Source organism: Setaria italica, chromosome I, assembly GCF_000263155.2.
Source record: "Setaria italica strain Yugu1 chromosome I, Setaria_italica_v2.0, whole genome shotgun sequence".
Classification (NCBI taxonomy): Eukaryota; Viridiplantae; Streptophyta; class Magnoliopsida; order Poales; family Poaceae; genus Setaria; species Setaria italica.
In genome coordinates this window covers 3,117,578-3,135,233 of record NC_028450.1, presented here as the reverse complement: position 1 = coordinate 3,135,233, position 17,656 = coordinate 3,117,578, and the positions used below count along the sequence as shown (strand labels likewise).

Genomic DNA, 17,656 nt, shown 5'->3' with positions numbered 1-17,656 from the left:
GTCAAGTTTTCTTCTGTTTGAAACGGAGTCATACACATTGCATTTTGACGTGTGGTTTTCAAGTTTTTCTGATTATCTATGATTTTTATTAAAAAAAAATTGTGATATGTTTTTGAATTTTTGTTCTCATTAGCTTTAACCTTTTTTCTTTCATATTTCTTGGCGTAGAGGTATCGAATCACAGCTTCCTTTCTTGCATGGCGTACGTACATAGCGATCTCATGGGTCAACCCACGTCAATCCAAACCATCCCAAATGATATAATTATATGCCAGGGGTTAAACCTCCAGTCTGGGAGGGATTCGGTGGGAGGAGGGGTTCCACCCAATCAATCTGTTTCACTTTCACACGTGATTTGTGCCCCACAGCTGCCAAACGAAGCCTAAGTGGGTTTGACAACCTTCACTCCTTGAGTGATATGTGGCCATAAAATAATAGGCTGACATATCTATCCAGAGTTGTGCCTCAGCGCATTTAAACCATAATTCAGGCGTGAAATGCAGCTGCTGTGAAGGCATACAGAATGCCTTTCGCCAAAATGACTTAAAAAAAAACAGCCGAGATTCATTCAGCGCATTTCATCCAGAATTCAGGCATGAAATGCAGCTATATGCCTTTCGCCAGCATGACTTACGGGGTGTTTGGATACACCCCACTAAAGTTTAGCACCTGTCATATCGGATGTTTGATGCTAATTAGGAGTATTAAACATAAGCTAATTACAAAACTAATTGCACAGTAATAGATTCGTCTCGCGAATTAGCACAGGGTTCTGCAATTAGTTTTATAATTAGCTCATGTTTAGTCCTCCTAATTAGCATCGGAAATTCGAACATCCGATGCAATACTACTAAATTTTAGCACCTAAGTATCCGACCGTCCTCTTTAAAAAAACAAACAGTTCGTAGCAATCAACGCAGAAAGCGGACAAGAAGCAATAAGTCGAATCAGTAGCCCTTTATTAATCCATTCTATCAATCCACTTCTGAATCCGACAACTTACATCCCCGTCGACACTACAAGGGCACAGAAAAGGAAAGTGGCCATCTCGCCTCAGTTCTTGTGAGCGAGCGCCTTGATGACATTGCTGAGGTCGGCCTCGCCCTTGATGCTCTTGACCCACTGGGCATTGATCCTCACTCTCTCGATGCTCTGCTTCACAGTCCTGGCGATGCTCGCCTTGGTTCTGCTCTTGAAAAACTCCTCCACCTCATCACCCTTTTCATCAGTGGCAAGCTGAAACAATGTTTCGCGATGTGTCAGAACGCTAATGCGGATGGGCTTACAAGAGAGATGAGCTGCAGGTAGATTATCCAGCGTACCGGTGAGACAGTTATGTTGACGAAGTAGGTGAGCAGAGTTCCAGAGTAAGCTCCCAATATGTAGTCCCAATTTTCCTGAAATCATAGTCGTCATGGAGTTAGCATATAGGACAAAAAAAGTTGCAAAGCTAACCATGGAAAAATAAGGACGTCGGTGAGTACCTTCAGCCATTGCCATGCCACCTCGTGTGCCCCTGAACACACCCCTCTAAGCAAAAATATAGCGTCCTGATTCCTTACCTGCGTGTGCCAATACACCATGAGTTATTCCGGTAAAGATGAAACAAAGTTTAGCCATGTCATGTGGAACACACAGGGCCATGTCACTGATGAAATATTAGACCAAAAAAGAAGAATAATCACATGCCTCAGGCGATAGTATGAAGTCCAATGCTTCACGAACAACAACAGGGTCAGGGCATGATGCCAAAGAACCTACAAGGAAGAGCGTCAGAAACTTAGGGAGGTCCAAAAACTACAAGCTCACTTTCAAATGGTATAAGAAAACCCTACCTAACACGCGAACTTTCTCCTGGCTTAGATCACTTTCTCTGTATATCTTCAAGAGTGATTCATAGCCAGTCTTGTTCGATTTGTTCGCTGTCTGCATCAAAGCAACATATGCAGCCTACAAAACAAAACAGGATCAATAAGCAGACTGGACCTTTTCGCAGTTAGCTATGAATAGTTAAATACAACTTAAATTCCGTTAAGATGCTAACCTTTCGAACATCTGGAGGGAGGAGTGGTGTCTCTCTGTCTTCGAGATAGACATTAAATCTACGAACAGCTTCATTTATGGTAGCCTCATGGCCGAGTTCTGCAAGAGCAGTTAAGAGGGTACCTCTTAACAAAGCATTCAGGTGGCCCTCACCACTCTTAGAATCCCAGCCAAGTTTCCTGCAAATGATTTCTGACATGTTAGGCAAGATCTCAAGTATAAAATGTTTTTCCAGTAATAGAGCAATATACTTACTGCGCAAATGGCTCGAGGAAGTCAATTAGGAACTTCTTCAGATTAACCAACTCCTCTGGAGCAGCAACAGCAATCATCTCGGCAATGTTCAGACTTGTCTATAGAGCCAAATAGTTTAAATTGCTTAGAAAAAAAAATCCAAGTATATGAAAAAGGACTTTTCAAGTAGAAAGAACATACCGTGATTACGTGTGCAAGCACAGTATACTCAGTCTCATCCTTGAACGCAGCAATCAAATGCAGCAAGGAGACTAGCTTTTGTTTGCCAGCCATACAGAGAGCATAAGCATCATCAAGTACACCTGTATTCAACAATAACAATGTAAGAACATGTGGATGGGGTAAGACCAATACAATTGAAAAAAAAATATTGAGAGAATTTACCATATCTGTCTGCTGCACTCAATTTATTGGTTTCAATTGCATATCGAAGTCGGGATGCAAGTTCCTCATCATAGCTCACTCTGTAGAAGCTGGTCTGGTTGACATTAAGTTTAATCCAGAAGTCATCTTTCTGTTTGCATTCCATGAGCCCGCACAGACCAAAATCTTCTTGTTTCCCATGAAAAAGGAATTTCTCTTGGCGTGAGTATGAACAGCAACATAGTGTGATAGGAACCACCCATTGCCCAACTCCTGTGGACCCACTTGAAAGAAACTGTGTCTGAAAGAAACAAGAGCAGAAGGTTTTCAGAAAGCCTCTAACCAATAACTAAATTTGATCTTATAAATTGAGAAAAGAACTTGCAAAGTTTACATGATTATGCAGACAAGTCTCCAGAAAAATTAGCCTACAACATACCTGTTCCAGCTGTAACTTTCCATCCTTGAATTTCACACTGACAACAGGATAACCTTGCTGTTTTGTCCATGAATGCATTAATGTTCTAACTGGTTCACCAGACCCCTCTTCAAGAGCAGCCCACAAATCTTCTGTCTTTGCATTTGAATACGCAAATCTTTTGATGTATGCAGCCAAAGATTTCTAGCAAAAAGAACAAAGGGGTAGCTTCTGGTTACCACTGAAAAGATATTTCCATTGATATTTTCAACAAAAAAAAAGTCTCATTGACAAGTGACAACCAATTAAAAAGCTATTTGCATTTTCCAACAAATGTGTTCTCAAAGAATAATATTAATGCAATTAAGACTATGTCTAGCATGTCGCCCAATTGTCAAAGTATATTAAGTAAGAGAAAACATATTGAACTCTTAACAAAGCTCATGTGCAGGGAGCCGATGATTGCTTCCATTATCTAGAAAAAAGCTAAGCTGCATTTCAAAAGTAAACTAACCATAGGGCCAGGTCACATTATGTTTCAACCACATAACAACTACCATATCATTGCTTCAAACTGTACAATTTTTTGAGGAAAAAAGGAAGAGAGTAATGAATAAGCAAACCAAACCTGAAAGACCTCAGCCCCAAGATAGCTTTGCAGCATCCGGATGACAGAAGCTCCTTTCCTATAGCTTATAGCGTCAAATATCTCATCTATTTCATCAACATGATTTATGTCCACCTGAAAATAATAGATTTGTAAGCCATGTGATAAATGCAGCGGATATCTAAGGAAAATTTTAAACATGCATTGATTGTGCCATTTAGAGTGTGATCGCTGTTTAGTAGTGTGCCCCAAGTCTGCACAAATAACGGTTATCAACTTTCAGAACAACTGTAACACCATAACACACTTTCCAAAAAATACTAGAAATGTAGGAACCTGTTGAGTTTTTTTATTTTCATTCTCAAATCTCCAGTCAAATCAGATTGTTTTGACTGGTTATAAATATGCTATTGCCACATGAAAATTCCACTTGCATGCTGCATACAGATACAGGCATCAAAATTTGCCATTATACAACCATATATGATATCCCACTTAATATGTTGCTAATATACATATATAACAACCAAAATTAAACTAAGTTATGCTAGAGTCTAGCAGGTACCAGGTTAACCACATTTCAAAACGTCCATATAACATTAACTTTTTTGGGTGTATCCCAACTTCAGTCCCAATTGTCATCTTTTGTTTTGCCACTAAAGGTGTAGGGAATATAAAGTCAATCGTATTGATTTTCTAGACTGGTCAAATTAGATAAGCATTCAAGCAATCAAACCCTCAAATTCATGTATCAGACCTCCAAATTCACTTAGAATGTAATACTCTGCAAAATCCCACAAGATAGTCATAGCATTGCACATAAGGAGTAATAGAACTTTTGTTACCTCAATTGGATGTGATCCTGCAAGAGCATCCAACTTAAAACCTGTTGTAGATTCCTCCAGAAATTGAGTCCAAACATTCCATTCAGGAAAGAACTGATCTGCAGCTAAGTAAGACACCTGCAGTGGGGGGGAAAGCATCATATGAGCAACATACAAATATGGAGCTTTTCAACTACTACATTTGTTCTAGTTTATTACCCATGTTGCAAAACCCTCATTAAGCCACAGGTGTGTCCACCACTCCATTGTCACAAGATTTCCAAACCATTGATGAGCTAATTCATGTGCTACAACAACTGCAACCTGCAGAGAGGATAGACAAGAATGGAAAAAAAATGTTAGGTTGGTGTGACAGCACATGACAATCAAATAGCTACTGCATTTCTGAATCAAACCACTACAAAATATTATAACAGCCTTCTGCAGTAATTGCTATTAAATTGGTTGGTAAAATATATTAGTTGCATAATCAAGTTCAGCATTGCCCACTATGGCCAATTCAAATGGGTTGATGTGTCATGAAAAATGCCTAATTACGACGGTGGACCATATTACCAGGAAAGTACAAACAATTGAGACTAGTGCCCAACCCGTTGTTTATTAGCAGCTGCAGAGTGTTTCTCATCAAATAGCAACGCTGTTTCACGGTATGTAACCAAGCCATAGTTCTCCATTGCTCCAGATGCAAAATCAGGAATAGCAATCATGTCCATTTTGGGAAGAGGGTATGGCACAGCAAAATACCTGCCAACATAGAGAATTCATCATCAGCTGAAACCATAAAGAGAGCTTTAGTTGTGTGACAGTAAACAAGCAGAGGATAAGACGTGGATGCCTCAAAAGATCATCAAATTTACGGAGTCTGATGTACTTTGAAAGGTTTTGGAAGGGGCATAACATTGACATATAATGATCAAAGCACAAAACATCTTTGAAAGGTTTTGGAAGGGGCATAACGCTGACTAATGATCAAAGCACAAAACATCTTCTACAAATTTGGGAAGGCCTTAATCCACGGATCCCATTTTGGGAAGGCCAATAATATTGCAACATTGCATGATCAATACTGGAACATGTAAATGCCTGCTCTAAAATCCATCACATCCAGAAATGAGCTCTGAGCTCATGATGCAACTATACTTGATATCAAGAAATAAAACCTTCAATGGAATGCATTCGCATTTCACATACATGCCCAGAATGTAATAAAACCAATCAACCTATAGAACATAATTATTTGCATGTTGGTCAGGATCAGTATCAAAATTCCAAAATAACATTATCAGACTAAAGAAACTATGCATCTCATGAGCACTGCAACAAAAATGTAGGCGATCTTTCCAATAAATAACAAGGATCGTAAGAAAATTACTCCTTGAAGAGGACCAATGTCTTCAGGGCAACCTCTAGAGCAAATTTTCCCTGGGCACTCTTACCCACTTGTGTGTAAACACGGACCCTAGTACCTGCAAAGGAATGTGGAGGTTAGTCAACTTTTAAGGCATGAACCAACTTAAGATGAAAGATAAAGAGATGAATGTTAATGTGACAATGAAGTTACAGTACCATCTGTAGTGAAAGCTTCCACGTAGTCAAAAATGCCAACAATAACAGCCACTAGGTACGTTGACATTATTGGAGATTCTTGGAAATAGACTACTTTGGTAGGACCATTGACCTTCTCTTCAATTACTGGCATATTTGACAAAGCAACAGTCTCAGAAGGAACTTCTAGAGTAATTTTGAATACAGCCTGCAGGGAGGAAGAAATGATTACACATAAAATAATGTTTGCCATGTAATACAAAGCCATGAAAGTTCCTTCTGTGCCAATTACGCATAGACTCGATAAAGGGACAACTACAAGGAATATCAATCTGCATAAGCAGATATATGACTATGCAGAGAATAGAATTTGTTTCAACCTTGTGTGCTTAACACTGCGATGCATTGAGCTTGTTCATAATTTCCATGCAAGGCTATATACACATCTTCCCCATGCAACGGAACCAAAAGAAAACATAAGGTAACACCGGAATAAGAGAGAAAACAAAGCAGGGAACCTTGAATGGGGCTTATGGAATGCAATGCAAGTAAAAGATCAAAGCAGTATACCTTGAAAGCAGGCTCATCCCAACACGGGAAGCAGCGCCTTGCATCAGCGGGCTCAAACTGTGTTACAGCCATGTTCTTCTTCTCCCCATTGAGCTCGTACACACTATAAACAAAAAAAAATCGCTGTGAATATGTTGCTTCATTTATAGAATTATAAAGTTAACACTACAAAAACAATTACCTTCTGTAGAATCCATGCATCTTATCATTCAGAGTGCCCTTGAATGCAATGTTCAAAGTTCCCTCCCCAACAGGAAGCGCCTCACTGAAGCAAATAATCAGGATCTCATCTTCCGGCACATTGGTGACCTCCACGGGTTGCAGCACCTGATGCAGGTGACAACACAAATACGCGATTAATAGCAACTACAGAGGAAAGTGCTGGGGAATTGTAGGAAAAATGCAACCCCGAGTAAATACAAAAAATTCTGATCACAGAACCACAATGTTGCAAATAGCCCGCTATAGCTTTTTAAGACAGATGCCCGACGATATTGCAAATACTACCGCTAATGCTGCTAACTCCGCTAAAGTGTGAAATAGCCCCGCTAAATTCAATAGTCTAGCACCGCTAACAGCGCTATGGTTGATCTACGAACTTATATACTTGTGATTTATGAACTACGAGTTATGATTTATGACTTGTCTTGTGAGTTGTGACTTATTTGCTTATGTTTGAACTTATGCCTGCATATACTTATGAAATATGAACTGAAATTCATGAAATTAATAATGTTTAAGTCTAAATCTTGCTAGTTTTTTGCATACCGCTAAAGGTCGTAGCTTCCGCTATAGCTGCGCTATAATGTCTATTGCTTTTTCGGGAGCACTCCGCTAAATTCTATAGCCCGCAATTTGCAACATTGCGGAACCATGAAGTTCAACGAACTGACGAGCTACAGCACTAATAACTACAAGCTTGGATCACAAAACTATCCATGTGTCCGATTTAATTTCTACGCTTCTGAAGACATCGATCCGGTTCCCTCGATTGGTACACAATGCTGGACCCGAAGTTCGCCCGAATAGATCAAAAGTTTAAACGAATGGTAGCATAGCAGGTGCCTTCTCATAACCCTAGCAGACAGCTCAAATCCCCCGCATCTAAACCCCTAAACACCCAATCCGGCACGAGCAGATCAAGCGCTCGCCTCCCACCCACACACGCCCGCCCGTCACGAGGACAAGCACACCCGGTCCCGGAGCAAGCAAGCGATTAGTTTACATGGCCGGATCCCCGCGACGCGAAGCTGACGCCCCCGGGCGCGACGTCGAGTTCGGCGGCGTTGAGCACGAGGAAGCGCGTGGGCGCGGTCACGTCGAGGCCCACCGCCACGGAGCCGGCGAAGGCGCAGGCGGCGAGGTCGGGCGCGAGGCTCAGGTCGTAGCGCCGCGGCGCCGCGAAGCCGGGCAGCCGCGCCTGGCCCCTGAACTGCTCGGCGGTCTGCTCCGCCGCCGCCGCCGCCGCCATCGCTGGATTGAACTGGATGGGTGCGGCCGGGAGGAGGAAGAGTTTGCGAAACCTCGCGGACTTCGGAGGGGGAAGGAGGAGGGAGGGAGCGCTCGATGCGATGATTAGCGGAGGTGGGAGGGGGTTGGGCTTTGGGCGAGGGAAGATGTAAAGAAGAAGGGAAGGGGTTAAGCTGCTTTACGATTCGCAACGCCGATTCCTCCGGCGGGGATCACGCGGAGGAGAGTTTGTTCGTCACGGGGTTGGTGGGCCCCGCCGCTGGCGTTACCCGTAACGGACGCGTCGCGGCGGAGAGAGAGAGAGAGAGAGAGAGAGAGAGAGAGAGAGAGAGTAGAGCGGGCACGGCACCGGTACGGCTGAGCGGCGCACGATTTTCCTGTGGATTGATTTGAGATTTGAGTTCGAACTCGGATCTCTTGCGAGGGATTTTTCTTCCCGTGGATTTATGGTTTGCGGCAGATTTGTTTCGCTTAAAACGGATATCCGTAAACAGCTTCTTTTTTTCTCGAACAACAGATCTGTAATAAACAACAAGCCGTGCAACAAATGCTCTCCGATCTCCTATCCTATCCACGAGCCGTCCTGCCACGAATTACAGATAAGTTTTCAAGGACACGCAAACATAATTTACTATGGCTCATCTTTTAGATGCATTGGCCACTCAACATTTTTTGTGCAAAATAACAAAAACAAAGAGATGTTTGAGCGGAATCGGATGCGCCGTGCGCGACAACTCTACTCAGCATGCCGTGCAAAGTGTTCATGGCACTAAGCGGATTCTGATCCACTGAGGGCCTGTTTTCTTCCGCTTGCTAAACTTTAGCACCTGTCACATCGAATGTTTAGATACTAATTAGGAGTATTAAATGTAGACTATTTACAAAACCCATTACATAAGACGAATCTAAACGGCGAGACGAATCTATTAAGCCTAATTAGTCCATGATTTGACAATGTGTTGCTACAGTAAATATTTGCTAATGATGGATTAATTAGGCTTAATTAGGCTTAATAGATTCGTCTCGCCGTTTAGATTCCACTTATGTAATTGGTTTTGTAAATAGTCTACGTTTACTACTCCTAATTAGTATCTAAACATTCGATGTGACACGTGCTAAAAATAAGACACGGGAAGAAAACACCCCCTGAGTTGTTTACCACTCTTTTTTGGTCAGGCGCTGTCACACCTGGCAGAAAAAAAACTTCGGCCACGTCGCCTACAGTACAGCATGCTCCACCGGTGGGACGTGTTTTTTTCTAGGGCTGAAATGTTTTTCGCACCTGCCCCTTTCAGGTGTAACATTTTTCACTTATTACAGCTTCGAGTATGTGCAAATGTTCCGCTAGTAGAAGAAAGTGTTCATGAGAAAAATATTCTAGCAATTAAAAAAAAAGAAATGTTGTGATTGCAATTGTTTAAGTTGGGCCATGATAGAACTCTAACGAGGCCTGGGTGGGCTCGGAATATAAGATTTGGCCCACGTAACTACATATGACTTTCCATGTTTGGGCCGCTTTGTAGCAGAACTTGTAGGCTACTTTGCCTGGGCCATGTGACGTCACAATACAAGAACAGTCAACGAAGAAGAGAAAGCAGCCCAGCAAGGCAGGAACAGAAACCCAGGTGGATCAGCAAGAAAAGCGAAAGCCACCTCCGGAGACCACCTGAACCTTCTCCGTCTCTCCCGCCAACTCATCACTTCATCAGCTCCCCACGACCCCACCCAACCGGCAGAACACCCCCACACTTCCATCGCTCTCCACACTCTTCCCTCCCATAGTCCCATCCCTATATTAACCCTCTCCCACACCCCAACCCAACCGCAAGAACAACGAGAGAGATCACCAGCCATTGTTGATCCACACAAGCCAGAGTTCTTTTTAGCTAAGTAGTAGGCTAGGAGCTATGGAGTTCTCGTTCGGCGGCTTCGGCGACCCGGTGTTCTCGGCGGCGGTGCAGCAACTGCTGGACCTCCCCGACGAGCTGGAGCGGCAGATGAGCGCGCCGACGCGCGCCTACGTGCGCGACCGCCGCGCCATGGCCAACACGCCCATGGACGTCAAGGAGCTGCCCTCCGGCGCGATCGTGCTCGCCGTCGACATGCCCGGGGTTAGCCCCGCCGACGTCAAGGTCCAGGTCGAGGAAGGCAACGTGCTCACCATCAGCGGCGAGCGCAAGCTCCCAGCCGAGGACGGCGGACAGCAGGCCGCGGCCGATGGTGGCGCCGGCGCCAGCGAGAAGCAGCAGGGCGTCAAGTACCTGAGGATGGAGAGGCGGATGGGCAAGTTCATGAGGCGGTTCCCGCTGCCGGAGAGCGCCGACCTGGACAACATCAGGGCCGAGTACAAGGACGGCGTGCTCACCGTCACCGTCGACAAGAAGCCGCCGCCCGAGCCCAAGAAGCCGCGCGTCGTCCAGGTCAAGGCCGGCCACCAGCAGGGAAAGTGAAGGAGGCGACGTTATGCGTGATAGATACTCATCATCAGCTGATGACTCAGCTGGATGACGAGCGAATGAGTGTGATGATATGACGCCTTGTCATTGTGTGTTGCTTGGTATAACAATGGATTAGTGTATCATCGAATAAGAGTCTACAATAGTTATGGAACATGGATGTAAAACACTGCTAGAGTACTTCTGCTCATGGTATGCAACATGATATCAGTTATCAGTTTTTTCCCCCATCCCCATACATTAAAAGAAAAGAATGAAATCAATTGTCTGCGAAAAGTTCAAACTAGCTATTACTTCCAAAATTTGCTACAAAATGCTTCTAGAACACCTTCACCAGAGAACCCGGTTAGAGCAGAGGATCATCCTGGACAACCTTAATGAGCTGAACGTCCTAAGCCCGTGTCGCCTTCTACTCACTTTTCTTGGCACTTCTACTGCAACATCTTCACTAGGTTCTTCTACACCACCGTTTGCGGCTTTTCTGACGAACAAGGCAATGAAGAAGCCCTCCAGATCGTCCTCTGGGTCCGTCCGAAGCAAATGTTCAGCTGCAAAGCAAATGAGGGAAGCCGTGGTTACTGGTTAGATATACGTTCTGAAATTTTCACTGGCAGTGGCGTTAAACTGTTGGGATGTAGATAACATACATCCTTCAAAGACGGGGAGGCCGCGACGGTGCCATTGTGGAAATGGAGTGGCAAGCTCAAACCCGAGTGATGTGGCTAAGGGCAGGACGGCGTTCACGACATCCTCATTCTCTGCCTGGTGAATCGAGCAGGTGCTGTAGACCACCCTCGCCACTGAGGGAACTACAGATAAGGTGGAGAGAAGCTTCAGCTTCTGCACTGATATGTGATTATCCAACACATAAACTGACTAGACCTGGAATTTACATGATAGAGCATGTGAAAGAGCTTTCTTCTGGAAAGCGGAGAGCTTCATGACCCTTGAGCTTGTACTCGCATCATCCTGATCATCTGCAGAACAAGGTTTGTTTCCATGCTAAACATTCCAACCAAAAGCTAATAAAATGGAGGACCACCCCCACCACACGATTTTCCACACCACACCAAAAAAAAAGTCCCCTCCTTAAAACTAGGTTGTGTTCCTGAATGCTGGTAATAAAGATCATGCTTGACAATACAGTTATGTGTTTCACAGTTTCAAGTCAAATTTGACAAAGTAAACATATGCTAGCTACAGAAGGCTAATCTAGCTCAGCAGTCCACAATTAAAGTCCAACACAACTGATAACACAATGATGGTAACAAAAAAATCAAGGACTTATTTTTGCACAAGATAATGAACTAAAACTACGTTTACATGTCTTGTGGAGATGGCTAGGACAAAGTCCATGTGTTCAACACACATACTGTAAGTATTGTGAAACTGCGATAACAACCCATCTTACAGAGTGGCAATCTATGTTGAATTCAAGTTTTAAAATTGATGAGATAAATACATACATGTTGCAGGACTGCTGCCATAAAAGCATTTAGTTACCTCTAGAATGTGAAGGAAGCAAGTAGTCAAGTCTCTCTGTAGATATTCCAGAACCAGAGCAAGAGGGATCCAACAGAATTGCACGGACCTGCAACAAACACCATTGCACCACAAAATTACGGATATTATTGTTCTGCAAGATGAAGGAAATTCTACAGAACATGTGTCCAGTTAGGTTTGTAAGTTATCAAAAGAAGTGGAAGGGTCTATGAACCTCAGCATATGATGGATCCTTGCTATCTATATCCAGAAAATCACCATTAACTGTTTGAATATCTATAAAAATAAGTTAAGAAAGATGTTCATGTATCAAATGCCATAAATATCATAAGACGAGTGGATAGCATATATGGCAAAGAAGTAGAGTAAGGAACACATCATCAAATGATGATCAAATAACTAGTCACCACATCTGACAATTTAGCTCCACTGAAGATAGATTTATATTCTTTTATGTTTTCAAGAAGAAATTAACAAGAAAAGACTAAGATAGACAAACAGTAGATGATAGCTTTAGTAGAACTTCTAATCAAGTCTACCAGGACAAGTTGTATCAACAATTATAGGTTCAATGATAGACATTTAGGTACAGCAATTATGCACAAATTCAAAGATAAATTTGTACTTTAAACATCCAAATTATATCAGAATTATATCAAGGAGATAAGGATGGTTTAATGTTAAAAGCTACACAAAAAGAAAATATAAGTGCAACTTCAATATGTAACTAATAAGGATAATAAAGAAAGGATACTATTTGCTCCAGATCTTCTGACAGTATGTTGCAATGTCTTGGCCCTCTCTTTGTTAAGTTCACAAGCTATAATACTCCCCTCTCCATTCATGAGGGCAGCAAGGTGGACAGTTTTGTTCCCTGGAGCCGCACACGCATCAATAACCTAAGTTTTATGTTCAATTGGAAATTAATAATTTGGCATTACATAGCTAAAAGGTGATACAGCAAGAGTGGCATTTTTTTCATCCAGCACATCAGAACACAGCATTGTTTACAATAGACATGACAGACGTAAAACAACAATACCAACAAATAAGCATAGACACTTTATTCGCAAAATAAAAACAACACAAATAGTAGGTAAAAATATACAAGTACCACTATATCTTATTACTACCTGAATAGTGAATAGCAACATTTTTTGTGATTTAAGAACATGCATAGGTAGGAATTTATCAAGTATATTGCAGACTCTTCTGATATGAACAGAATAGCAACAAAACCTCAAGGGAAACCATTTGTGAAGTTGTATACTACGTACTAACCCATGCAGTAGTATAATCCAGATGGTATCATTCTGTAAACTTCTAAACCAACAAGTCAGATGGTAATATAAATAAAATATTTTTTCTCTGAGCTGAAAATGATTGTAAAATAGTAAAAATATCAGTAAAATTTAGTCCAACAGAGATACTAACCTTCCAGCCTGGCTTAGGGTTCAGTGCAACCGCTACCATACAACTAGCTTTGCCCTGTGAAGATCCAAATGAGGGGGGAATTTACCATTAATTACATGTCCTTCCAAAAGGTAAACACTTGAGAATCACAAAGTCACCTGCAAAAACACTTTCCCATTCGTGACCAATGGATGGCTATGCAAGTCAGTTCCAGGAGGAAGCACCAACATGTCTGGAACCATATCATCTTTATAAACCTATTTAGTGCAGAGTGACTTGGTCAAGTCGCACTAAGAATAGTACAGCTCAAAAGTAAAAGGTTGCAGTTGCAAAAACAGCTTCATAAAGAAACATCACATGAGAGCGATGCTACTTAGATCAACAATCTTGCTAAATATTAAAAGATAGATTTCATACCATGTGTATTTTGCTCAACTCTTCAATCACAGACTCAGCAGTGGTCTTGAGTGTGTTAACACGAAGAAACCTGGGCTTTGGTTTGACTGAAAAGAAAAGAGAATAATGAACAGCAAAGCTACAAATAACTTTAGTAGCATATGACATACGTTTACTGAGGATTATATATCACTGATAATTAGACATAAATCAAGCAATGCACACAAGCAGATGTGATATACACACCCTTTGACCAAGCATGGTTATAGTCCTAATCTTCGCAACCAAACATGGCTGCAATCCTAGTCTTGACAACCAGATAATGATTTAGAAATACACATATCACAGGAGCAATTGATGATAATAAGCTACAAAAGGAGCAGATAAGAGGGAAGGGCACCTGCTGTTTTCTGGCCTACCAAGTCTTCAACACTGCTGACCTTCCTTTTTGCACAAATTCTATCAAGAGCACTACTAAGAATGTCTTTGTTTGCCAAGATTAACTGCTCAGCTGATCCAGAAACTGCAGTTCCCTAGAAATGTCATTTTATGTCAGAATTTCTGCAACGGGAAGAAGAGCAAAAAGAACATAACTGTTGAAGTTCAATGACATGTTGAACTTGAACAGGTGTCTCAACAGAAGAAAATGACTATTTGGGAAGACAAGTACTTAATCCAATCTACCACTCAAAGTATAAACATTTTACAGCAACGATATTTGAAATTAACAATTTATAAGGGTTAGATAAAGTAAATGCACACAAATTGTTCAACTAATCTGATCATTTCAAAGGTCTAAAAAAGTGACATACCTGACCAAAGAGAATGTCATAGGCAGTCACAACAACCAATTCCTCCTGTTTCTGCAAGTAAAAGTAGAAAACATGGTGAACTTGTGCCTTGCTCCCTGAAGTTGTTACACATTTCTAATTAAGAGGCATTCCTAAACTTTAAAGTCAGCATTTTAAGCTGTCAATAGCAGTGGTAAAAACAGATGCAGCAAGAAGGAATTGAACTCCATCAGAACATTTGATTCAGTTGGCTGACCTTCCATTTGCTATTTAGCACTCCACTCGATCCTAAAACCTCCTTAAGAATCGGAAGATCTGATAAAAGGAAACAAAGAAACATGAGGGAAGAAGTTAACAGAATAAAACAAAAAATTAAACCTCGATGTACAACAGAATACTAAATTGCCGTTAGCTCAACTGCAACAGCACAAAATCGCCACGTTCAGATGGACTAACATGACACTATCCCAACTACACCAAGTAACTCAGGTGTGGCTGCATTAACTTGTCAAATCTGATTTGTTTCGAAGACACTGACTTGAGCAAAAGGAAATTAAGTGTCAACCAGTGAAGTCAGCACAGCTTCTTGTACTGTGCGACATACAAGCCTGACCTATATAAGATATGGTATGACTGCATATACGTGCATCAACAGCTCCATTGCATGCTGTTTTGCTTGCTACGATTATGGCTACAACTCCACACTGCATACAACAACCCACCCAACCACCACGACACGAGAAGCCACGCAACTAAGGCATCCAATCAGACACCTACAAGGGACTGCGGCACCAGTTTCTGCTTCAGCATTCCGTCGAACACCTTGCGCACGAGCTCCGACCAAGGCAGCCGGATGAAAGCTGGGGCTGCGCTTACTTACACTTGAGGGTCTGGCAGACGAGCGCGAAGGTGGCCCGCTTGTTTCGTACAGTAGGTGAGTAGACGAGGGATTTGATTGAGCCCGCGGAGCGCCTGGTGGCGTCCCCGCGGAGAACGCGACGGAGCACCGCCGCTGCCTCGCGCCGAGCGAAGAACGCGGCGCGCTCCGCCGCATCCCGACTCGCCATCCGGCGCGGGGGCCGCCCGTTCCCTCCGGTCACCGCGGGACCACGGCTGGGATTTTTACGCTGCGGCGGCGGCGGCGCCATGGCTGATGACCCCCGCCCGTCTCCGGACTGCGCAGTTGCGAATTTGGGAGGGTTTTTTGGGCGGCGCTGAGACGGCTGGTTGCTAGTGAAGAGCCCAAGCCCTTCACGCGTTTTTTTCCTCTATTTATTAATCGAAATCCATTCATATGTTCAAGCAATCATGATTAAAAAAACAAGACTTGGACAATAGACATTACTACTCAATAATAACTTACCCCAGCAAGAAATTTTTTTAATATACATACAGTCATATAAAGAACTTTGCAAGATAACTCTTACAATTATTTTTCCAGCATGACCGATCATTTTTTGTCTCTCAATTCATAATATATTTTATCTAAACTTAATAAAAAATAATTATTAAATTATGGAGTGGTGTAAATTAATCAATAACTTAAAATTACATAATATAATTGTCTTTATTTAATTTGAATACAGCATGGAACACTAGCTTTGAGTACTGTTTTAAAAAACTAAACTCACTCAACTATGCATGTTGTTTTCTATTATACTTTTGTTGTCTTATGTCATTTTCTTTTAACTATTATTGTTTATTTAGTTTTCTAATATCCAATATAATTAACCTTTTTATCGCAGTTCAACATCACTTTTTATAAAAAAAAGTGCCATTTGAGATTTATTAATATTCTATACTAGTATATTTGAACCAGTTCCCTCTAAAACTCATGATTACGTCAGTTTTTTAAAATAAATCTATATATGTGGTTGCTTCTTTCGCGGTTATTTTGCAAAAGTCTCTCAACTTTTTCGTTAAATTATCGTAGTTCGTTGTTGATTTGCAAGTTCCTCAACTTTTTCGTAATAGCTGCTGAGCGCAAGGGCGGGGATGGAGTAGTAGTTGAGCGCCTGGCGGAGCAGCGCAGCCGGCGTGGCCATGGTCGGTGTTGGGCCCAAGGGGTGGTCTTGGCGCAGCTACACCACCGCACGTGGGTGATGGGGTGTCGCGGCTTCCGACGAGGATGGACTGGCAGCTTTCCTAGCGGTGGCGCCGGGACTTCCCGCAGTGGTGGCGCGTCGCATCGCCGTCACCCTTTGCTGGAACCCGAAGCTAATCCGGCGGGGGAGGTATCACAAGCATAGCGTAGTGGTGGAGGAACTCCCCATGACGTGCAGCAGATCTCGCATGGCCATAGTGATGCATGCCACCACCCACCAGTTTGGATTCGCTCGCATGCCCAGCAATAGTCCTCAACCAAAGGCAGCGCTAGCTGACGTCGTCTTCGTCAGCAACTCTCACCACCACCTGCCAGCCGCTTCGGCCTCAGTAAGAAGCTCCACTGCCCACTACTGCATCACCAGGAGAGCAATCCACAACTGGGAACCATATGGGTAGAATGATGAGAAATATTCACTTAAACACGTCGTTGCTGATCTGCACGGATACTTTTTAAATCACAAGAATTAATGATAAGATATGTAAATTAATGATAAGAGGGATCTTCTTACTCCACTTATTTTGTAATATGATTGAGGAGCTTATCGTGGGTCACTCGGATACTGTGGTACTTCTTAGGGGCACAGTTCATAATCACTCAGGTGCAGTGCCTTCTCTTCTACAATTTATGTTTGTCTTAGTACAACACCCTCTCTCATATGCCTAACAATAATCATGGTTTTTTTATCAAGGATTTTAGCCCAAATGATGCTTAAATATGATTTGTCCTTATATTTTGAAATTTTCAGCCGAAGATAATAGGTCGACTGCTGTGCTTTTACTATCTGAATCTAAAAATTAATTTGTAGTCATTGACTATATTATTTGGAACAAATTGCGGAAGATACTTGCATTGGTTGATTGCTCATGTTTCTTGG

At 42.4% G+C, this 17,656-nt stretch overlaps 3 protein-coding genes across 4 annotated transcripts; 1 reads left to right on the top strand and 2 right to left on the bottom strand.

Annotated features, from left to right (window-relative positions):
• Positions 1-938: 938 nt before the first annotated feature.
• On the bottom strand, positions 939-8,243 carry LOC101760579 (aminopeptidase M1-A). The gene is made up of 19 exons (XM_004951382.3): positions 7,872-8,243; positions 6,828-6,973; positions 6,647-6,749; positions 6,098-6,284; positions 5,904-5,997; positions 5,122-5,275; positions 4,730-4,834; positions 4,532-4,648; positions 3,708-3,821; positions 3,101-3,283; positions 2,683-2,962; positions 2,479-2,600; positions 2,299-2,396; positions 2,045-2,222; positions 1,836-1,950; positions 1,690-1,757; positions 1,485-1,562; positions 1,323-1,397; positions 939-1,236 (listed from the first exon to the last, which is right to left on the bottom strand). The coding sequence occupies exons 1-19, from the start codon at positions 8,115-8,117 to the stop codon at positions 1,054-1,056; spliced, it is 2,646 nt and encodes an 881-aa protein (XP_004951439.1). The 5' UTR covers positions 8,118-8,243; the 3' UTR covers positions 939-1,053.
• Positions 8,244-9,936: 1,693 nt separating this feature from the next.
• On the top strand, positions 9,937-10,789 carry LOC101759760 (19.0 kDa class II heat shock protein). The gene has a single exon (XM_004951380.2). The coding sequence runs from the start codon at positions 10,024-10,026 to the stop codon at positions 10,564-10,566; it is 543 nt and encodes a 180-aa protein (XP_004951437.1). The 5' UTR covers positions 9,937-10,023; the 3' UTR covers positions 10,567-10,789.
• LOC101760175 (probable 28S rRNA (cytosine-C(5))-methyltransferase) lies at positions 10,733-15,905 on the bottom strand. 2 transcript variants are annotated; one of them, XM_004951381.3, is made up of 13 exons: positions 15,556-15,905; positions 14,932-14,990; positions 14,697-14,747; positions 14,285-14,417; positions 13,906-13,991; positions 13,647-13,745; positions 13,510-13,563; positions 12,830-12,974; positions 12,290-12,351; positions 12,076-12,163; positions 11,466-11,549; positions 11,220-11,381; positions 10,733-11,120 (listed from the first exon to the last, which is right to left on the bottom strand). In XM_004951381.3, the coding sequence occupies exons 1-13, from the start codon at positions 15,821-15,823 to the stop codon at positions 10,903-10,905; spliced, it is 1,509 nt and encodes a 502-aa protein (XP_004951438.1). In that variant the 5' UTR covers positions 15,824-15,905; the 3' UTR covers positions 10,733-10,902. The 2 variants fall into 2 exon arrangements, 1 of the variants encoding a protein (XP_004951438.1); XR_002677368.1 differs by having other exon boundaries at positions 10,979-11,120; positions 11,455-11,549.
• Positions 15,906-17,656: the final 1,751 nt, after the last annotated feature.